Source organism: Chlamydotis macqueenii, chromosome 29, assembly GCF_036417535.1.
Source record: "Chlamydotis macqueenii isolate bChlMac1 chromosome 29, bChlMac1.mat, whole genome shotgun sequence".
Taxonomy (NCBI): Eukaryota; Metazoa; Chordata; class Aves; order Otidiformes; family Otididae; genus Chlamydotis; species Chlamydotis macqueenii.
The window spans coordinates 1,824,316-1,845,722 of NC_141584.1; the positions used below are offsets into that span (position 1 = coordinate 1,824,316).

General features: G+C 66.0%; 2 protein-coding genes and 2 non-coding genes across 6 annotated transcripts; all 4 read right to left on the minus strand.

Moving 5' to 3' along the window:
- Positions 1 to 52: 52 nt before the first annotated feature.
- Positions 53 to 7,918, minus strand: NCKAP5L (NCK associated protein 5 like). Of its 3 annotated transcripts, none has more exons than XM_086768797.1 (13): positions 7,850 to 7,918; positions 5,031 to 5,072; positions 4,835 to 4,942; positions 4,343 to 4,411; positions 4,196 to 4,234; positions 3,982 to 4,101; positions 3,782 to 3,889; positions 1,693 to 3,392; positions 1,449 to 1,602; positions 1,280 to 1,358; positions 902 to 1,195; positions 591 to 730; positions 53 to 471 (listed from the first exon to the last, which is right to left on the minus strand). In XM_086768797.1, the coding sequence occupies exons 3-13, from the start codon at positions 4,934 to 4,936 to the stop codon at positions 235 to 237; spliced, it is 3,042 nt and encodes a 1,013-aa protein (XP_086624923.1). In that variant the 5' UTR covers positions 4,937 to 4,942; positions 5,031 to 5,072; positions 7,850 to 7,918; the 3' UTR covers positions 53 to 234. The 3 variants fall into 3 exon arrangements, with proteins under 3 accessions (XP_086624923.1, XP_086624924.1, XP_086624925.1); XM_086768798.1 differs by lacking the exon at positions 7,850 to 7,918 and adding an exon at positions 6,288 to 6,380; XM_086768799.1 differs by lacking the exon at positions 7,850 to 7,918 and adding an exon at positions 5,428 to 5,515.
- An 861-nt stretch (positions 7,919 to 8,779) lies between these two features.
- On the minus strand, positions 8,780 to 19,818 carry KANSL2 (KAT8 regulatory NSL complex subunit 2). Its single transcript, XM_086768822.1, has 10 exons — positions 19,405 to 19,818; positions 18,945 to 19,203; positions 17,836 to 18,014; positions 17,119 to 17,233; positions 16,532 to 16,699; positions 15,197 to 15,359; positions 14,354 to 14,450; positions 11,476 to 11,729; positions 9,791 to 10,012; positions 8,780 to 8,920 (listed from the first exon to the last, which is right to left on the minus strand). The coding sequence occupies exons 1-10, from the start codon at positions 19,424 to 19,426 to the stop codon at positions 8,792 to 8,794; spliced, it is 1,608 nt and encodes a 535-aa protein (XP_086624948.1). The 5' UTR covers positions 19,427 to 19,818; the 3' UTR covers positions 8,780 to 8,791.
- Positions 8,998 to 9,126, minus strand: LOC147597064 (small nucleolar RNA SNORA2/SNORA34 family). Its single transcript, XR_015261286.1, has one exon. It is a non-coding gene; the product is annotated as a small nucleolar RNA SNORA2/SNORA34 family (small nucleolar RNA).
- Positions 14,130 to 14,258, minus strand: LOC147597065 (small nucleolar RNA SNORA2/SNORA34 family). Its single transcript, XR_015261287.1, has one exon. It is a non-coding gene; the product is annotated as a small nucleolar RNA SNORA2/SNORA34 family (small nucleolar RNA).
- Positions 19,819 to 21,407: the final 1,589 nt, after the last annotated feature.

Below are 21,407 nucleotides of genomic sequence, written 5' to 3' on the forward strand. Positions count from 1 at the left end.
GAGGGCGGCTGCACCCTAACGTGTATAAATAAACGGGGGAGGGGGGGCTTTATTGAGTTAAAAACCCGGCGGCGGGGAGCTGGGGGGGCTGTACACTGCGATAGCACCATTGGAGACAGCCGGGAGTGGGGGGGACGGGGCACCGGGACCCCCCCGACGCTGGGCGGCACCCCCAGAGCGGGAGCGGGGGGCAGCGGGGGGGTGGAAGACGTGCGAGTGCGGCCGGGGGGGGGCTCAGCCCTGGCTGCCGCAGGAGGAGAGGCTGTCGTAGAGCGAGTCGCTGAGCGATTCGGAGTGCTCCAGCCCCGGGGGGCCGTGCCCCCTGTCCCGCGACCGGGCCTCTGTGCTGCCCTCGTCCCCCACGTCCGAGGCGCTGGGCGTCCGGCTGCTGCTGGCACTCAGGGCGGGGGGCAGCGGCGGGGGGGCCTCCGGGGACGCCCCTCGACGCCCCGCTGGGCTGCAGACAGGCGCCTGGGGCGAGGACGCAGCGTGGTGAGGGGGGGGAGTCCCTGTGCCCCCCGCTCCCTGCCAATGCCAACTACACCTCAGGGCGGGTTGGGGGGGTGGTCCCGCAGCCCCCCCCTCCTTACCAGCGCGGGACGGTGCAGCTCCTCCAGCCCCCCGGGCGGGCAGAGGAAGGGGTCTGCGGCGCCGCAGGCTTTGGCGTTGGGGAAGGTCCAGTTCTTGCTCTGCTGGATGCGCCGCGGCTTCCCGGCATCCTCACCGGCACCTGCGGGGGAAAACGGGGTGGGGGGGGGTCAGTGCTGGCCTTTACATTCTCCCCCCACCTCCCCACGAAACCCACCTCCCCGCCGGGGTGCCGCGCACGGGTGCACGCTCAGCACCAGCAGCAGGGCCCCCCCCCCGCCCACCCCGGCACGCAGCACGGCGGGACACCGACCTTGGGGAGCGGCACGGTGGCCGTGCGGGCCGGGGGGGGCCGGGGGGCGGCACGCCGGGGCGCTCCGGTGTTTGCCGGCCACCAGCAGCTCCTCCACGCTGGGCACTTCTCGCTCCAGCGTCCGGGCCTTGCGCGGCACTTTGGTGATGGCGGGCGGCCGCGCCGGCGCGGCACCGGGCAGCGGCTCGGGGCGGCCCCGCGGTTTGGGGGTGCTCTTGGCAGGAACCCCTCCGTAGTCGGGCGGGGGGAAGGTCCCAATCCCGCTGTCCAGCGTCCGCGTCAGCGACCCGCAAGCTGCCGGCGCGAGGAGAGGCGTCAACGGCGGGGTCCGCCCCGGTGCGCCCCCCGCCCCCCGCCCTGCTGTGTCCCCCCGCTCACCGGCGAAGTGCTGCGACGTCCCCGACTCCGACAAGCTCTCATCCGACGGCAGCTCGTCCCGGAGCCCCACGTCGGGCACCTGCAGCGGGGGGGGAGAGGGTGAGCGCGGCCGTGGGGGCCCCGCAGGGTGGGGCATGTGGCCGGCGGCTACGGGGAGAGGGGTCCGCACCTTGTCAGGGGGCTCCCGCAGGTGCCCCACGATGCCGTTGCGCGGCGGGCGGCAGAGCCGGGGGTCTTTGGCGTCGGGCGGCACCCGCCGGAGCTCGCACAGCTCCCGCTTGTGCTCCAGGCGGCTCTCGTAGGGCACGTCCTTCCCGTCCACCCTGGGGCCGCCACCGCGTCAGGGCAGGGAGGATGGACCCCCCCCCCCCGAACAAACCTCACCCCCCCCCAACCCCGGGGCCACCGCTGACCTGTCGAGCAGCTGCTGCATGAAGGTCTCGGCCGTCACCTCCTGGTACATCACCGGGAGGTGGCCGGGGCCGCGGGGGGGCCCGCGCGGGCGCCCCTTCTCCAGCGCCAGCCCTTGCAGGAAGGCGTGCTCCTCCCGCAGCGCCTTGCGCAGATCCTCCGCCTTCTCCATCAGCTTCGAGATGTTGAGGCTCTCGGCTTCCAGCTTGCGAGCAGCCAACTTCACCTCCCGGCGCAGGGGAGCCGGCGTCCCGGCCCACTCCCGGCCTCGGCCGCCATCGCCGCGTCGGCTCAGGGCCGGCAACTTGCTCCGGCGCAGCCCGAACCAGCTGGCCAAGCCGCCGGCCGCCTTCCCCTTGGCTTCACCCGCCGGCGCCCGCTCCTGGCCCTGCAGCCGCAGCACGTTCTCCTCGATGCCCTTCATCACCTTCTCCTCGATGGCCGAGTGCCCGGCGGCGCCCGGCGGCGGCCCCGTGCCGGGGGGCTCGGGGGCCGGCGCCGCTTTGCGGGGCACCCCTGCCGCCTTGGCACCCGCCGGCTCCTCGCTCCGAGGCGTCCCGGCTTTGCCGGCACCCGCCTTGGTGGGCAGCTTGGTGGGGCTGCCGTGGGGGCTGCGGGCGGCCTTGGCGGGGGGTGCCGGGGCGGCCCGCGGTGGGGTCCTGCCGCCGGTGGGGCGTCCCTTGCCCCCCGCCTTGCCGGGCTCACCCATGGAGCCGGAGGAGTAGCAGCGGGCCAGGGGCTCCCCGCCGTGCGCCGGCTCGGGGTGCTTCAGGCTGCCCCCCAAAGACCCCCGAGGAGGGGGCCGTCCTGGGCCGGCAGGCTCACGGCCCTCGGCCCCCCGCAGCTTGCTCAGGGCGGCCAGGCGCTCCTTGAAGGGCAGGTAGCCGGGCTCGGGGGGCTTCTTGCTGGGGCGGCGGGAGGAGGCCGAGCCCCCCGTGCCACGGCAGGTGCTGGGGGGCGAAGCGGCCGCCCGCTCCCCACTGGCGGGAGGTCCCGGCGGCCCGGGGGGCTGCTCGGCCGCCTCGCAGGGACGTGGCGGGGGGAAGGCGGGGGGCTCGGGGGAGCCGGGCTCCGGGGGGGCGTCGGGGGAGGCGCGGCGGCTGAGCGCCGGCGAGGCCTCAGGGTTGCCGCCGCGGCAGGGGATCTTGGAGGCGCGGGCGAGCTGGGGGCTGAGGCGCAGTGCCCCGGGGGGGGCCGGCAGCTTGAGCACCTTGGGGGGGGAGGGCAGGGGGTTGCCCCCCACCCCAGACGAGAGCGGGGCGAACCCCTCCTCGGGGCTCTCCTTGAGCCCTAGGAAAGCGGGGTGCTCCCCACGCCGCTGCCGGGGGGATCCCCCGGGGGCTTCGCAGTTGCGCCGGCAGCACCCCCCCTCGCCCCGCAGCAGCCGCTCAGCCAGGGCGCTGAGCAGAGCCCCCCGCGGCGGCGCAGCCTCCTCCGGCGAGGAGCAGGGGCTGCCCTCGGCCCCCCGCCACCCCCCGGCAGCCCCCGGCCCCCGCAGCAGGCAGGGGGGCCAGCCCGGAGCGGCGCAGGGCTCCGGGGAGCCGGGGGAGGCCGGAGGGGGCCCCAGGAGAGGGTCCGTCTCCTCCAGCTTGCGCAGCACCTCCAGGATCTGGGCTTTCTTCTTGAAGAAGGGGGAGAGGGCGTCCAGGGAGGGGGCACCGGGGCCGAGCCCGGGGCTGCCCGATGGCACCGATGGGGTCACCTGTGGGGACCAGGTGCCGTCACCCCGCGGGGAGCTGGCGCTGAGCCCCATGGCACCGCGCCGGGGCTGGGAGAGGGGGGACGTCCCAGGGACACCACGGGTGGAGGGGGATGGGGAGAGGGACGCAATGGGGACAGGGACACAAGGGACAAAGGGATTTGGAGACAGGGACGTCAGAGCAGGCGGATGCCAGGGATCCGGAGATCCCAGGGCTGAGGCACGGGGACACCACGGGCCCGGGGAGGGGGACGGAGGGGAGGACACCTCGTGCCCAGAAAGCAGGGCCACCACAGCCTTGGAAAAGCCAACAGCGTGAGCCTGGGGAGGGGGCTGGCACAGCCCGGAGAGGGGGACACTGGAGCAGGGGGTTTGGGGACGCCGGTACCCACCTCCAGCGGGGGGACGCAGCAGCTGGGGGGCAGCAGGGTGGGCGGCTGCTCAGCGGAGCCCGGCTGGGGGCTGGCGGGGGCGTCCAGGGGCACGGCGTGCAGCGGGAGCTGGAGAGGAGGGAGACGCCGGGTTAACCTTTGGGGGGGCTCCCCGTGACCCCCCCACCACCCGCCCAGCACCGCCGCAGCCCCGGCCGCACCTGGGGCAGGGATCCGGCCGAGAGCTGCAGCTTCTGCTGGAAGAGGTCGCTCAGCGCCTGGTTCTGGCGCTCCAGGTCGAAGACTCGTTTCTTCAGCTTGATGCACTCCTCGCGCAGGTCCTGGCCGGGGCGGGAGGGGAGGGGGTCAGCTGGGACCCCACCCCCCCCCCCAGTTTTCCCCCCAGTCCCCTCGACATCCCCCCCAAACACCCACCTTCTGGTTGAGGAGCGCCTGCACCACGTGGTTGGCGACCTGGAGAGCAGAGCGGGGGGTCTGGGTGGGGTGCGAGGACACACGCAGCCCCGCGCCCCGCCACACGTGTGTACACGCGTGTCCCATGCGCCCCCCCACCCCCCGTACCTCGTCCAGGCAGCGCTCGTACGTCTCCCGTTGGTTCTCGTTGGCCTGGGCCAGGGCCGAGTTCTCCGCCTGGGGACAGAGCGGTGACGCCTCAGGGGACACGGCAGAGGGGTCCGGGCGGCTGGAACCCCCCCCCCACGGCATCCAGGGGACCCCTCCTCTGCCCGGTGGGACGCAGGGCCACGCGTGGAGGGACGGGGCGGCCCCAGGAGCGGTGGCACACGAGGGCCACGGAAAGCGGGGAAGCGCTGGCCCCACCGTGGTGTCTGGGCTGCTGGCTCGGTGGCACCGGCCTCAGCACGGCTGCACGCTCGCAGCGGCCACGGCTGCACGGTGGCCATGGCTGCACGCTCGCAGTGGCCACAGTTGCCCTGTGGCACCGGCCACGGCTGCCCTGGTGGCCCCAGTTTCGGGTGGCCACGGCGGCGCAGTGGCACCAGCCGCGGCTGCCAGGGGGTCCCAGCCTGTGGCGGCCCCCAGCCCCCGGCGTACCTCCAGCTCCCGCAGCCGCTGCAGCAGCTCATGGCTGGTGCCCGTCTCGCCGAGCGCCGCGGGGCTCCCGTCTCCCGGCACCTCGGCCACGCTCTCCGACATCGCTGGCTGCAGGGGGACACGTGTCAGGCCGGGGTCCCTGCTGACCCCCGTCCCGCAGCACTGCCGGGCCCTGGGCAGCCCGGGACCCCCTTACCTCGCTCGGGACACCCCCAGCCCCGTCCCTCCGCGGTGTCACCTGCGGGGGAGAATGGGGCTGAGGAGGGGGACAGAGCCCCGACCCCACCGGCACCCGGAGCCACAGGGACCCCTCCCGCAGCCCAGCCACCCCTGCCCCTTCCCGGGGAGTGCGGGGACCCTGGGACTGGCCCCGGGGCACCGGGACGCACAGGACCCTCGGGGTGCAGAGGGGGCCGGTCCCGGTGCCGCACACCCCCGCTTTCCCCCGGGGCTCGCCACGCCGCCGGCACCGGTGCCTCCCCCCGCCGCTCGCCCCGTGCGAACCGGAACAGGGGCCGGCCCCGAGCGCCAGCGCCGGCCCCGAGCGCCGGCCCCGAGCACCGGGCACCCCGCGCCCCCCGCCGCGCACTCACGCCCGGAGCTCCCGGCGGCGCCGCCCGTTCCCGTTCAGCGCGGCCCCGGGACCGGTCCCGGCGGCGGCGGCGGCAGCGGCGGCTCCATCCCGGCCCGGCCCGGCCGCGCTATTGTTGGGAGGCGGCGGCGGCTCCGCCTTCCCGCCGCGACCGGGGAGGAGCCGGGGCCGCCGCCGCCACCGCCCCCGGTGCGCGGCTCCGCCAGCGCCGGCCTCGGCCCGGGAGCACCGGGGAGGGGGCACAGGGACCCCCGGGAGAGGCGGCACCGCGACACCGGGCATCCCCACGTGGCACCGTGGGGAATCCCCGCGGAGAGGGACCCCCCCCCGGGGGCACCCAGCACCCTTTGGAGAGGGACCCTGAGGAGCCTGGGCACCTTTTGTGGAAGCCCCCGGGGCTCCGGGCGTGGAGCTGCCGGTGGTCCCAGGCCGGGGCCTCCACCCTGCACCCACCAGCCGGGCCGGGGTCGGGGTTCACGTGGGGCCACGTGGCCCCGGCTCACCCGGACCCCACGGCGGCGATGCCCGGACCCCACGGCGGCGATGCCCAAACCCCACGGGGGTGATGCCCGGACCCCACGGCGGGGCGTTGGGCAGCACGGGGGGAAGCGGAGGGGACAACGGGAGGGCCTGGGGGTGACGGAGGCGGCGAGGCCGGGAGGCGGGGGTCACCAAAAGCAAGCGAGGTTGGGGCGCGCGTGCGCAGCGCTCGTGGCAGCCCTGTCCCCCACCGTGGACCCCGCACAGCCGCACGGCGGGTGGGAGCGCTGGGGGCTGCCAGTCGGCCCCGGAGCAAACCCCGCCGCCTTCTGCCCCCGACGCAACGAGAGCGGCAAAAACGACCGGAGCAGCGGCACTCACCGCAGCGAGGGGCCGCGGGACGCTGCCCGCGCCCCCGCCGAGCCCCGAGCCAGCCGTCCCCAACGCGATGGGCCGCGTGACCTTGGCCGCAGGACCCCGCACACCCTCGCCCGGACGTCACACGTGCTGTCCCCGTCCCCGTCCCCCTGCAGACCTGGCGGGGTCCCAGGGGTGGCCCGCGGTGCCTGTGGGTGCGCGGGGCCCCCTCGCGCTGCCCCCGGCGCAGGAAGCAGCCCCGAGGCCGGCGGCTCCGGCTGCGTCACGGGGGAAGTGAGGCTCTGTCTGGAGGGGAAGAGCGGCCCGCGGCTCTCCCCAGGCCCCGCCGGCAGCGCACGGCCGGGGGGGCCCCGACAGATGGACGGCGTGTCCGTCCCCTGTCCCGGCACAGGGGTCCCCGTTGGGAGCGGGGGGACGCAGCTCAGGCAGAGCCGGGGGTGCCGGTGTCCCCCTCCCTGGTCCCAGGCCTCGCGGGGACACGGCACGTGCCCGAACCGCGTGGCTGTGGGCACGCCAGCATGGCGGGGAACGGTCCCTGGCGCCGGGTCACGGTGCCACGGCACGGCCACGACAGACTGGCCTTGGCCTGCCCCGCGCCAGGGTCCCCCACCCTGAGCACAGGGGGGACATGGGGTGACAGCCTCGAGTGTCCCCAACACTGCTGGTCCTCGGGGCAGCCAGGACACGCTGGGGACAGCGGGGACAGCCTGGGGACAGCGGGGACAGCCCGGGGACAGCCCGGGGACAGCGGGGACAGCCTGGGGACAGCGGGGACAGCCTGGGGACAGTGGGGACAGCCTGGGGACAGCCTGGGGACAGGGGGGACAGCCCAGGGACAGCCTGGGGACAGGGGTGACAACCTGGGGACGGGGGGACAGCCTGGGGACAATGGGGACAGCCTGGGGACAGTGGGGACAGCCTGGGGACAGTGGAGACAGCAGGGACAGCCTGGGGACAGCGGGGATGCAGCGGGGACAAACGGGATGTGCTGGAGAAACAGCCCCGGGGCAGCACAGGGACGCAGCGAGGACAGCTGGGGCTCGGCAGGGACGCACGGCAGGGACAGCCGGGATGCAGCAGGGACACTGGGGACACAGCAGGGACACGCCAGGATGCAGCGGGGACACTGGGGACAGCCGGGATGCAGTGGAGACAGCAGGGACACACAGGGGACAGGCGGGACGGAGCGGGGACAGTAGGGACCGGCGGGTGGGACGGAGGGACAGGCGGGGAGCGGCCGGGATGCAGCGGGGACAGCGGGGACACAGCGGGGACAGCCGGGACGCTGCGTGGAGGGAGCCTGGATGTGGCAGGGGTCGGTGGGGGACGGACCGGGGACAGGCTGCGGGCACACGGGACGCGCTGGGGACAACAGCCCGGGGACAGCGGGGACGTGCGGGGGATGCACCGGGAACCTAAGGGGGGGGGGGGGGGATCGGCCGGGACACCTCGCCCCACCTCCTTCCCCCCCCGACACGTTCCGGTGCCCGGTGGCGGCGGGGACGGCCCCCCTCCACGGCCCCGAGGACCCCCGCCCGCCCGCCCTCCCTCCGCGCCGGACTCACCGGGGGCTACGGCGGGGCGGGGGCGGCGGCGCGGGGCGGCATGGCCGGGGCCGGGGCTGGCCCGGCGGCGGCGGCGGTGACGTCATGGCTCCACCGGGCCGGCTCCGCCCTGCGCCCCCGCCGCCGCCAATCCGCGCCCGGGGGCGGGGGGGTCCCGAAGGCGACGGGGGTCCCGCTTGCTGCCGCATCCCTTCCCCGGGGCTCGACTCCCTCCCCCGCCCCACCAAAAAGGGTCCCGTGCCCCCGCCGCTCCTCCGGCACCGAGCGTCCGGGGCCCCCGGCCTGGGACCCGCATGGGCTCGGCCGAGTCCGCCCCCCGCCCAGCCCCGGGGGCTCGGGCCAAGGACCGAAATAAAGGCGGGGGAGCAGCGGAGGTTTGGGGGAGCAGCGGAGGTTTGGGGAGCAGAGGGGTCACCCCTGCCCCGCCCTCCCCCGACAGCTGCCTTGCAGCTCCCCCGCCCCCAGCCCGCCCCCGCCACACGACACGGGGACGCTCGGCACCCACCTCCCATCACTTTATTCCAGGAGGGAAAGCACCCCTTCCCCCAGCCCCAAAACGCTACAGGGCCCCGCAACGCAGCCCGCAACGCAGCCCCGCAGGGCCTGGAGGGACGCGCGGGAGGCAGAGTCTCCCCACGGGAAAGACCCCCCCACCCCCCCCCCCACGGGGCGTGGAGCGCGGCCCCGTCCCCTCCCGGGGTCCCCCTGCGGCTTCTCCGGCGAGGGCAGGCAGAGCCCGGGCACGGACGGCGCGGGGTCCCCGCTGCGGGGTCTCAGCCCCCATGGCTCCAGGAACGGCAGCAGCGAGGGGCGGCAGCCGCGGCTCGGCCCCACCCCGGGCGGCCGCCGGTTCTCCAGCCGCACCCCGCCGCCGGGCTCTGCCAGGACTCGGCGCCAGCCGGGATTCGCGAAGGAGCGGCGAGGAGCCCCGCGCCGCCGCTCTCAGCTCACGGACGCCGGCTCCAGGCTCCCGTTGGCGGCTGCTCCGCGGGCCTGGGCGGAGGAAGCGGCTTCCTCCAGCCGCCTGTTCTCGCCAGGCCCCAGCCGGGCCGCGGCCGCGGGCAGGTGACCCTGTTGGGGACAGAACGGGCGCGGTGGGCTGGCTGCAGCGGGACCCGTCCCAGGGAGAGGCGAGGGCGAGCCCAGGCCCTTGTCGCTCCCGCACGAATTGGCCGTTCCACGGGGACGGGAGCGCCAGCAGACCGGGAGACGTTTCCTCTGGGCTCCTGCTTGAAACCAACGGCTACGGCAAACCGCTGGCCTTCATTCAGGGCCTGGGGGCTGCGTGCTCCCGGGCCGGGGTCCCCCCACCCCAACACTGTTCCCACGAGGGCAGAAGCGCTGCTGGGACCCCTCGGGAGGGGCGACGGGGGGTGCAGAGCACAGCGCCCGAGGACATCTCCAAAGAAAACATCCCATGGGCACGTCCCGAGTGAGCCACAGGCTCTGGGGGGGACGCAAGAGGAGCACGTTGTGGGTATGAGCCTCCAAAAAGGGAGAAAGCAGCCCTGAGCCCAGGAGATGAGGGCTCCCCTTAAAAACCCCAGATGGGAGAAGATCGGCTTCCCGCAGCAGGCAGACCCCAGCCTGCGAGACAGCCAGACAGCTCCCGCGACACCCAGCCCACGCGCAGGAAGAGGGTGGCACCCAGCCACCCACGGAGAAGAGGCGGCCGCCCGTCCTCCGCCGCTCCCCTGGGGCCAGGCTCCGGCTGCCACCCCCTCGAAACTCCTAATGTCATCCAGACCCCGCGCGGAGCGTGGGCCCGAACACCGCCGCAGGGGAGAGGAACCCCCTCCTCGAGGGCCTGGCTGTGCGGCGGGAGGGAAACGGGGACTTTTATCCCCCGGGAAGATAAATGCTCCCGAGTGCTGGGGGCCGAGTGCTGGAGCAGGAGCTGCGCGAGCGCCGGAAGCCCCCGCTGCGCCCTCCCGGCCGTACCTGCGCAGGCAGCTCAGCCGGGGAGAAGACGTGGGCAGAGGAAGCCCCCCTGCCCGACGGCGCCGTCGGCAGAGGGAGGCCAGGGTGGGAAGGCTCCTCCAAGGCCAGTATGTCTATGGGGGCGTCGGCAACGTCTCTGAGGGACTGATCCAGCGCCGCGGAGGGATCAAAGAGCAGAGGGGACGGGGGACACTGCATGCCATCGCCCACCACGTCCAAGTCCTAGGAGAGAAAACACCCGGAGCGGTGCGTCAGCAGGAGGGGTCCTGAGGAGCCCCACGGAGACAGAAGCACGAGACCTCGCACCCTTCTGCGCTGCCCCCTCGAGCAGCGGGGCAGGAGCGGGCAGCTCCACCCTTTACGGGCACGGGAGGAGGAAGGCAGAGCAGGAGGCACCGTGCCACCGGGACTCCCAGCAGCCAGGAACACGGCGACAGGAGCCTCCTCCTCCAGAAACGGCGTGATGCAAGCTGGCAGTGCCGTGCTCCCGCTGAAAACAAGGCGCGGGGCGCAAGGTCTGGAGCCCAGCGTGGCGTGCTGCCCCAGAAGCAGCCAGGAAAGCCGTGAAAGGGTCCGGTCCTGCTCTCCAGGGCAAGATTTTCTCCCAAGATTTCACCCAGCCCTCTCTGCTCGCTCTGACACGACGTACTGGAGTGGCCAGCCTCTAGCTTAGCGCTCCGTCTGCCCTGCTCGCTGCCGTCTGCTCTGCGCGTGGATAACCCTGCTGACGCGAGAGGCTGGGATTCCTGCGAGGCTATTGTTAGAGATGGGATTTGTTTTGGTTCTGGAGGGTGTTTGACATCAAGACGAGATGCTTGCAACTCACGAGCAGCACTCTAGTGCGCCGCGAGATAAAACACAGATGCCCTACGCAGCCGTGGCTCCGAATCCCTCCGAGCTGAGGACGGCGGGCTGTCCCAGCCCACCTGCAGCTCACATCCATGCACGGCTCGAGGTGCAGGGCAGGAGCACGGCACCCGGCTTCGCTCCTGAAGCGCCCAAAACCCCACACGGCACGGGGGAACCCTCTCAAAGGAAGGCTGGGGGAAAAATTTCCTTTCTGCCCTGAGAAAACCCACCCCCGCACAACGCTTGTTTTCACAGAGCGGCTCGCCGGCTCTGCCCCACAGGAAGGGGGGCTGGGGTCTTGTCCTGTGCACACCGAAGGCAAGGGGAGCGTCCCCTCGACCCCGGGGGGGCGCTGGGCCCGGCCTGACCACGCGGCAGCAGCGCTTGCTCGCCCGTGGGAACGCTGCGGCTCCACAGCTGCTGGTGATCCCTCCTCCATCAGCAGACTCTGATGGTTACGAGATTTGCCTCCTGACAGAAGTGCTCAAGAATCTCGGGGGCATCCAAATACTAGGGCAGGCGATGCCTCGTTCAGAGGAGCAGCTCCAAATGACCACGGCTTTTTTTTTTTTTTGTTTAAACAAATTTCAGAGGATTTCAAGCATGTAGGCTTAACATACATGCAGCACATCAGAATAATCTGAGGATTAAAATCCTCATGGATTCCTCACGGGAGAGGAGGGGGAGGAAAAAAATCCTCTTTTTAAAAAGCTCCTAAATAAGGATTTAAATGAGAGCACAGCCCTGCTAAAGGAGCAGTCACCAAACCTACAGGAACAAACATCTCCCAAACCTTTTGGACTCCTCAATGTTTTTCATGGGCCTCTCCAACTTACGTCGCTGAACTCCAGGGGCAAGCTCTCCGTGGGCTGGAGCTCAGCAGCGCTCAAGTACAGGTCCGTGGGGGCAGCTTCCAGCTCCTCGGGGACAGCCAGCACCTGCTCGGGGACGTACATCTGCGGAGGCAAGCGGAGGTGGAGCGGGCAGCAGGGATCCTCGGAGAGGCTCACGGGAACCGGCTTGTTGCAGGGCACTTCCTCGGAGCCTTGGCACAGTTTAAACAGAGTCTGGTTAGCGTCCTGACAAATGTCTGGGAAAACACGGTCAAGGAAAACCTGCGTGGCAGACAAGCTACAGCCAAGACACGCATCCAGAGGCATAAACGCGCCCCGCTCACCCATCGCCCTCAGCAAACCGTATTAAAAACCCCACACGCTTCCCCAAGGCCAGGAGCCCAGACTCCAGAGCTGCATCCCGACTGCCCGGCGACGCGGGCCACGTTACTCACGCTGAAAAACGGGGACAACAGCGACAGGCTCCCAGTGGGGGCTGGGAGACGTAGCTGGATCCTTGTAAAGCGCTCGCAGCTCCTCAGATGGAAGATATTACCAACGCACAGGATTAGTTTTATTTGCAGACATGCATTTAAACAGCATCTGCACAAACCTTAACATCTAACACGCAGCAGAGAAACGAGCACACACAATGCTTTTTCCACAGCCAGGAGTTTTGTTCCGGTATTTCTGTCTTCCCAGTGCATTTTCCTTCCCAGTGGAAAACCTATTCCTGCCAGAGGTGTAAATGGGATTTCCTGCCTTTAATCACAAACAGAAACTCGGCTCGCATTGCATCTGACTTGCAGAGAGGAGCTACAGAGCAAACCCTGTCCTCTTCCAGGAGTCCTGCAAAGCTACAGGCGGACCCACCGCTGAGGCTGCACGAGGGTCTGCGTAAACAAGGCTTCGCTGACAGTCGTGAAGTTTCTGCTTCCCGCCGCAAGGAACAGCGGAGACCGTGTCGCCGTGAGGCACAATCTCCGTGCAGGTGACAATCGGGTGCTGGGGCCAACGCAGATTGCGGGTGCAGATCAAGTCTTTCAGGTCAGATACCTCAACATCAACCCCCCCCCCAAATAATCGCCCAGCGGTGGGGTTCACGCCGCAGTTTCCTTTTCACACAGTGCAGCGCGGGAGACGAAAAAAAAAACCCACACCACAACCCAAATTTCCAAACCCACACAAACTGGTAAAAGTTCAACCCAGTTTCTTAAGCCGACTGGGTTTGGTATTTATCCTTTCCTCCTCTCCTTCCCGCACCGAGGCAGCTGTGAACGCACCGATACGACTTCCCAGCAGGCTGCGGGGAGCCCGTAATCTGTGCTAGCAGAGCCCAGCCCAGAGGAGCCAGATCTCTGGCGCTCGAGGGCAGACACGGTGAGGAAAGCATCTCGGAACGAACAGCAGGGCGGGGAAGGCAGATTTTAATCTCTCTGAACGACTCCCGGATCAAGCACCGACTTTATCGGTAGCCAAAAAGCACGGCTTGCCAAGATGACAAAACCACACGCTCCACCTGGAGCCCAACAGCCCAGCTGGGTTCGGTCCCTTTAACGCATTGTCACAAACAATCCAGCTCCTGAAAAGCAAAAAAAAAAAAAGCCCAAGAGCCGCTCGACAATGCACAAAGCAGAGCAGGCTGCAGATGTTATCGGCTCAGCGGGGCTAACCGAAGTAAAATCTTGTTTGTGTCAGTGAAAGTCAGCTGACAGCTCAGACGTAAGGAAAGCAAACCTCGCTTTTTCCACTCCCTTCTCAGCCCGCCCTGCTCAAAGCAAGCCAGCTGCAAACAGCAGCTTGCTCAAAGCGTTTCGTAGGTATTTATCCTGTCTTTATTCTCAAGTTTATGGTCACTAGAGAGAAACAAAGGCAGCTTCCTGCTCCCTGCGCGTAGCTGGAATCGAGTCTGCCAACTTCGGTAACAAAACAAAGTGAAGAGCCCAAACAAAACGAAGAGCTCATCCTCCCCCTGGCTGCCAGCTCTGCTCTGGGACCGAGTGCCGAGCTCCTCCTGACTCACGCCAGGAACAGCTGCTAACACAGCTCCGACACGATCCAAACCTGCTCCGGGACGCGTCCACCCAATCCTGCCTAGACAAGAGTTGCACAGACGCACCCGGGGCAACGTTCGGTTCGTGGATCCCACGCTGGGGCAGTGATCCCTGAGCTGGGGGGACTCCAGGGGAAATTTCGGCGCTGGCCCTCGAGAAGCCGAGCCTGTTTCAGGAGGTCAAACAGCTCGAGGCTTTTCACTCACACACACACACACAAGTGCAAACCTTTCCAGGAGTAAAAGGAGACTGAGCTAGTCCATGGCAGGCCCAAACAGGCCAGGATTTGTTCAGATCCTCCCCAAAATCAGTGAGCTCATGCTTCAGCAGTCACATACCCTCTGCTAGGAACACCCTGGACAGCAGGATTCAAACCCAGCTCACAGACCCTGCTCGGGACAGCTGCTGTAGCCAACCCGAGAGCAGATTTGCTTCCACCCAGGCTTTCACAGCAACAGAAACCAGCTCATGCCTCCCCTGGGCTTGGTTAGGTTCCCTGGTCGCTTCCAAGTGAACCAGCCACCCAGTTTGGAGGCTCGGGATCAGCCGGCAGGAAGGCTGCAGCGGGACCTGCCCCAGGGAGAGGCGAGGGCGAGCCCAGGCCCTTGTCGCTCCCGCACGAACTGGCTGTTCCACGGGGACGGGAGCGCCAGCAGACTGGGAGATGTTTCCTCTGGGCTCCTGCTTGAAACCAACGGCTACGGCAAACCGATGGCCTTGATTTAGGGCCAAAGAGGAAAAAAAAAAAGGAGGATCAGACACACTTCAAACTGCCAGCAAACGGTCAGGAGCGCAGGCCAAGGCAGCAGAGGAAGATCAAAGGATACGCGTAAGGCAGTGCCTGGCCATCGGGAGGGACTGGTTGGAGCACCGGACGTCGTCAACAAAGGCCAAGCACCTCTGGCTGGAGCGGGTGGTGTGCGCCTGCGAGACCAAGAGAAGAGCTCAGAGCTGCACCGGAGAGTCAGCCAGCTCCGTTCCACAGAAACCCCTCGGCCATACAACACTCGCGTCCTGCTTTCAAAACACGCCAAGACCAAACTCAGTTCGATTCCAGCAGAGCCTCGCTCCTCATTATGTCCGTCTCGTTAGAGCTTTTATTAAACAGAGCTGAGATAATAAGGCACGACTTGATTTCAGTAGGAAGAACTTCACCTCAGAAGCACGTCCCAAAGAATGAGGTTTCTCAGAGTTATCTTTCCACTCTCAGAAGTCATTTAAGGGAACGCTTTGAATTTTATTAGCAAACGGCTGCGCACAGCTTCAAATTTAGTTTCATGTGTGACACAAGGGGTCCTCGCAGGTCTGGAGGAGCCTGGGTTTCACCACCGTATTTCCCACACATTTTTCAGGGATGAAAATCAAGCTGCCTCGCACTGAGCCCTCCCTTTCAAAAGGAAAAAGTCTTCAACCCCACTTTAACTTTTGCGGTTTTGGTGCCCATTTAACACGACTCTAAGGACCTCCTGTGTTTCAGCCAACGTGGGTGCTGAGGGTGCCAGCCACCCCGGTCTTCACGTCCTTGCAGGAAGGGCGTTACAAGGGACAACCCCGCAGGGCCAGAGCGGACACGGCCCGGATTCCTCCCGGGCAGCGACGAGAGGAGAGACGCAGCTTCCGAGCACGGCTGTAACTCCAGCCGGAGCCAGTCCCCGAGCCGCCGGACTTACCTGCTGGCCAGCGCCGTCGGTCGCCAGCATCCTGCGCTCCTTCAGCTGCCGGTGGAGCAGGGCCTCCACGCCGTAACGCTGCCGGTAGCGGCGCAGGCACTTCAGGCGTTTCAGGTTCTCACGCTCCTTGGCCATCAGCCCCTCCGGGCCCGTCAGAAGGCTGCTGCCTGCAGGGAGCGAGGAGAGGTCAGAAAATACCACCCCACCTGCCACGTCCTTCCATGGTTTTTCAGTGCCGAGAGCCAAAATCAGCTGTCGAGGGCTCCAACAGCTGACTAACGAGACAGATGTCAACGCACGGAGCAAACGAGCGGTGAGAGCTGCATGTATAAACAGGAAGCACATCTCCTGCTTACACAAGAAGATGACAAAGCAGATTCCATCCCAAAATTTATCCCAACTTTTCTGCGCACACGAGGAACACTTGGGCCGGCAGAATGTTTTTAAAACTTCTTTTTAAAAATATTTTGGCCACTCAGTAGTCTATTGTGATTTGTGCAGGCAGAATAGAAGTTTGTCAAATTGCAGCTTGCTCCCGTGCAAGTTCTGGAAGCTTCCTGTAAGCACTCCCAGCTGTAATTACAGGGCTACGCTCAGGATCTGCTCTTCTATTACCGGTTTGCTAAAAAGAGTTCTACGAAATTGTTATGTACCAAACTTACAGTTATTTTTACTTGGGACCGAGCTGCATTATGCCATTTTCCAGGATGAGCTATTCTAAGACTACGCTAGAGAAAGCCTTCTTCGCACTGCCAATACTTGCAACCAGTTACACGCCCCAGTTCTGCCCCTGCTGAACTCCAATTTCCTGCTTCCAAGAGCACAGGGCAAAATCCGACGGAGGCAGAAGTGTTTTTGCGAGGGAAAGCTGCATCTGTGCTAAGGAGGAACGTGTCACCGCAGCAGTGCTGGTGTAACTACCGAAACAAACGTCTGCCGATACAGACAGGACCTTACAGATGAATACATTTTTTGTTTATAAAACCAAAAACAGGAAGTCCCATACAAAAAAAGAACTTTTGTCTCAGAATTAACTTTGTAGTCTCATTTCCTGACAACACTGCAAACTTTGGAGAGCAAAGAAATCCGGCAGCTTTTCTAACCCGAACGATACCAATCTCTGGGCGCGAGGCCAGCCACAGAAATACCTTCTCGCACTGAGTTTCAGCCCTACGGTGATCTTCACCCTTATCAAGACAGCACTGCTCTGAAATCTGCTGCTACAAAGGGCAAAAAAAAAAAAAAAAAAAAAAAACGGAGAGTTCTGCGTGTGTTTTAGAGGAGCGCTGTGCCCTCGGCCAGAGGAATACGATCAGCGACCACCTGTACCAGTACTTGCCTATGGCTTCGTGCTCTCCCTTGCGGCTGTGCAGGAATCGGCGCTTCTTCTCCTTCAGCAGGTGCTGGAGTCGCTTGAACTGGTCAATATAGAGAGACTGCAGGCGGATCAGCTTCTCCCGCATGATCAGAGCCACCTCCTCAGCTGTGTAGACGCCAGCATGCCTGAAACACATCCACGCAAACCCAGTGACGTTTCTCAGGGTCCCTCGGGGCGCCTCTCCTGACTGACTGACACAGATGTTATCGGAAACACAGGCCGGATTAGACAGACCAATGGATGACAAGCAGAATTACTGATTTTTCCACACTTATTTTTAGGTTAAGAGATCAGAGAGACTGCTGCTGAAAGGATCGCTCCACACTGAAAGAGGATCACCATCAAACACTGCCCAGAAGAACTACCAGGTCCAAGTCCAGCAAGCGTTCACGCCTAGCCACTCTCCAAGGAACAAAGTCCAACGCAACACCAACTATCATCACCTCTGACATAAGCATCGTCTCCTCCGGCGTCACACCGAGCTCAGAACGCTCTGCGCGCTACAGCGCGGTAAGCAGCCAGCAGCTACCAGCACCCAACTCACTTCAGGGGATCCTCCTGGTCGCTATCGATGCTGTCAGCCTCGCTGTCCGGGTCCCCTCGCCACGTCTGGTCCACTGTGATAGGGTCCTGCTCGCCGTCGCTCCAGCTGTCCTCGTCTGGAAAGACAAAGTCACCCTGAGTGACAGGACGCTACCCTACGTCCCAGCACGCGCTGCTCCAGCACAGGGGACCCCGGGAGCGCGGCTCCACGGCCGCGCCGAGGCGAAGCAGCTCGGTCTCTTGTCAGGGGAGACTTCTCCTCCCCAGCACAGCGCGAGCAAGGGACGCGGAACAACAGGAAAGCCACCAACTCGGTGCAGCCAAAACACGCAGCTCTTGCGGAGTGACCCTCCTGCCTGCCTAGGAAGCACAAACTGCCGGCTGGGCCCATTGAGCGACCCCGTGAGACGGGAAGCTCAGCACTGGGACAGCGTTTGACAGGCACCGCTACAGCCTAACGCCTGGTAAAGAGGAAAGCTAGCTCATGTTTCTACTCTGTGACTGCAAGGGAAGAAAATCTGCAGGATTTTGGTGTGGCAGTGTGACTTGTCAACAGTTAGCGGCAGGCAAGACAAACCAGCCTTTGCAGAACACGATCTCCTACCCACAGACCCTTAGGATCTTTTTTTCCACTGGATTTAAGAAGTTATCTTGGCATTTCCACAGAAAACCGAGAACTCCGGGTCCTCTCTTACCAGTTTTCACTTTCAATTCTTACCCAGGATCCGACTGGCTTCGCTGCGGCTGCTCTCTGCCGTCTGAGATCCCAGCTCCGTTTTGGCATAAGAGCTAAGCTGGCAAAGCAGAGTCTCACTTACAGGCCCGGGATTGGACTTCTTCATCTGAGCCTGGAGCGCCAGAGCGTTCCTACGGGCGTGCTCCGCACAGAACGACGTGCTGTGGGGATAAATCACAAGCTCGTTACGACTCCAAGCCCTGAGCCAGCAAAACGAACAAGTGATACAATGAGAAACGTTCCCTTGCCCCTGGAAAGTGAGTCCCGTCCACAGCTGGCTGCAGGTATGGCTCAGAAGCGCCAGAGAGCCCCGGGTGCTCGTGGACCACACGCCACCGCTGGCACGGGAGCTGGCAGCCACGTGGCACAGCAGCAGGGAGAGAAAAGAGCTTTTTACTTAAAGCCACTGAGGTGAGCTTTTCTGCTTCCAAACGTTCATACTAGATAGACTCTCAGCTTCCACGCTGAGCACGCCGTCCCACGTCGGGTGGAGCATTTTTATCACAGAGGGACCAAGAGCAGAATCGAGACTACCAGCGTCCACATCCCCATAACCTCTGAGACTGAAACGCGGGGCGATGCTCCCGTAAGGGAAACTGTGCTCTGCTGACGTGCCTGCTGGATGTCGATAGCTGTTCCAGGTCCTTCCATCCACAGCAATCACAACATTTTACATGCATCAGGGAACCAGCAGCGCAACCAGGTCACCAGCTCCACATAACAAGCGACCAGAATATCTGTGCTGAGGATTATCTGTGAGCACAGACAGCAGCAGGTTACATTTGCTGGGCTGAGCGGGGGTACGGCACCGTGTGGCTGCACATACAGCTCTTACAAAGGACCTGGATCACTGCAGCCACCTTCTGATGGCAGAAGGCAGCAGCCCAACGGTCCTGCGGGGCCAAGAGGACTCCACACAGAGTCCAGCACTCGCAGAATCTTTTTTTTAGCTTCAAAATGCTTTAGAAACAGGGAGTCACTTGGCTGAGGTAACGTTGAGTGCAGCAGTTGAAGGAGGTGAAGGGCCTTCTCCTGCCCGTTTTAGTTTCGTATGGTACAGAAGCAGAGAACCAGGAGATGGAGGTACTCACCCATCCTTCTTCTCCGGTTTGGGCGCAGCGTTGGGACACCGCTTTCCATTCTTTGTCGAAACGTAGCTGCACTGCTTGAAAGGGGCGCTCCTGTCTTCAAGAATGTGCTTAATACAGAACTCCTGCCCCTCCAGCCGCGGCTGGGAGCACTGGCGGTGGGTGAAGGCACACGACAGAGGCTCCTGCGGCCGCGGCACAGGAGTGAGGCGTCCTCGGCTCGACGGCAAAACATGGATGCGAATTCTGTTCATGCCAACACCTGCTCGAGAGACGCAGACCAGTCAAAAGAAATGAAACAAACTACTGATAAAAAGAGAGAGGAATAGCATCTGAATAAAACTCTTTGACCCCCCTGAACAGGTGGGAGATGAAGTTGCTCCTGTAGAGAGAGTTTCTTCAACAGTTTAGCTGTGCAGTAACCCCATTTCTGCACAGAATTAATTAGATTTATCTCACTCACCTGAGCTACCAAGCAGCAGCATCCACGCTAAAACGCAGGCACAGGGAGCGCTGCTGCCTGCCAGCACTGTGGCCGGGCGGGGATACGTGTCCCAGACGTACCCCTCTACCCACCCTACCCCAGTGCAGGACCCCTTTCTCCCAGCACAGGAAGCCCACAGCTCGTACCCTCCCAGGGTACAACGCTCCCTTCCGCACGCTGCCCCCCAACTCCATCACACCCAACACAAAACCCATCTCTTCACGGCATCACCTGTCCCCCATCTGACGGCCTCTTCCTCCGGGGGAACCATCTGTAACCCTGCCCCGCTCTGTGCTTCCCACAGGCTGGGTGCTCAGCCCCGCACCCCTCCTCCCCGGGCGCTGCTCACCCACTCCACAGTGCCCAGCACGGACCCCTCCTGTCCAGCGCGGGACCCCCTCCCCCGGGCGTGAGGAGCAGCCTGCCCCCGGAGCCCATTCCAGGATCCCACTGCCCATTCCTGGATCCTGCTGCCCATTCCCTGCCCCCGGAGCCCATTCCCGGATCCTGCTGCCCATTCCCTGCCCCTGGAGCCCATTCCCGGATCCCAGTGCCCGTTCCCTGCCCCTGGAGCCCGTTCCCGGATCCCAGTGCCCGTTCCCTGCCCCTGGAGCCCGTTCCCGGATCCCACTGCCCGTTCCCTGCCCCCGGAGCCCGTTTCCTGCCCCCGGAGCCCACTCCAGTGCCCATTCCCGGATCCCAGTGCCCATTCCCTGCCCCCGGAGCCCACTCCAGTGCCCGTTCCCGGATCCCAGTGCCCATTCCCTGCCCCCGGAGCCCACTCCAGTGCCCATTCCCGGATCCCAGTGCCCATTCCCTGCCCCCGGAGCCCACTCCAGTGCCCGTTCCCGGATCCCAGTGCCCATTCCCTGCCCCCGGAGCCCACTCCAGTGCCCGTTCCCGGATCCCAGTGCCCATTCCCTGCCCCCGGAGCCCACTCCAGTGCCCGTTCCCGGATCCCAGTGCCCATTCCCTGCCCCCGGAGCCCACTCCAGTGCTCGTTCCCGGATCCCGGTGCCCGTTCCCTGCCCCCGGAGCCCACTCCAGTGCCCATTCCCGGATCCCAGTGCCCATTCCCTGCCCCCGGAGCCCACTCCAGTGCCCGTTCCCGGATCCCAGTGCCCATTCCCTGCCCCGGAGCCCACTCCAGTGCCCATTCCCGGATCCCAGTGCCCATTCCCTGCCCCCGGAGCCCACTCCAGTGCCCATTCCCGGATCCCAGTGCCCATTCCCTGCCCCCGGAGCCCACTCCAGTGCCCGTTCCCGGATCCCAGTGCCCATTCCCTGCCCCGGAGCCCACTCCAGTGCCCATTCCCGGATCCCAGTGCCCATTCCCTGCCCCCGGAGCCCACTCCAGTGCTCGTTCCCGGATCCCAGTGCCCGTTCCCTGCCCCCGGAGCCCACTCCAGTGCCCGTTCCCGGATCCCACTGCGCCCAGTGCAGTCACCCCCCCTTCCCCGGCCAGGGCCCCTCTCTCCCCACGCACGTGCTCCGCCACCCGCCTCCCGCGCAGGTCCCGCGCATGCGCAGTCGCAGCCGCTCGGCGGCCCCGGCGCCGCCATTTTGTCCGCGGGCGGCGGGAGTGAGGGGCACTCCCGAAAAGGGGCTCAGGCGGCGCTACCGGAGGGGAGGGAGGGGTGGAACTCGGACCCCCCGGCCGGCGCGGGGCGGAGGGGCCCCGGCGGAGGGTGCAAGTGTCGCGGCGAAGGGTTGCGCGGGCCGCGCTCAGGGCGGGCAGCGCCGCCGCCATCTTACCTCGCTACCGCCCCGGCCTCCCTGCTGCCTCGCCGCGCACCCGCCCCGCCACCTCACTGGCCCGCCCGGCCGCCAATCCGCGGGGAGGCTCGTGGGGGGGGGGGGCGGTGCCGCGCGCGGTTGGCCGAACCCGCCGTCACTCCGCAGGGACGAGCTACGCCCACGCCCCCTCGCGAGTCACGTGAGGGCGGCGCGGCGGGAAGCCGACACGTGGGCGCGGCGAGACC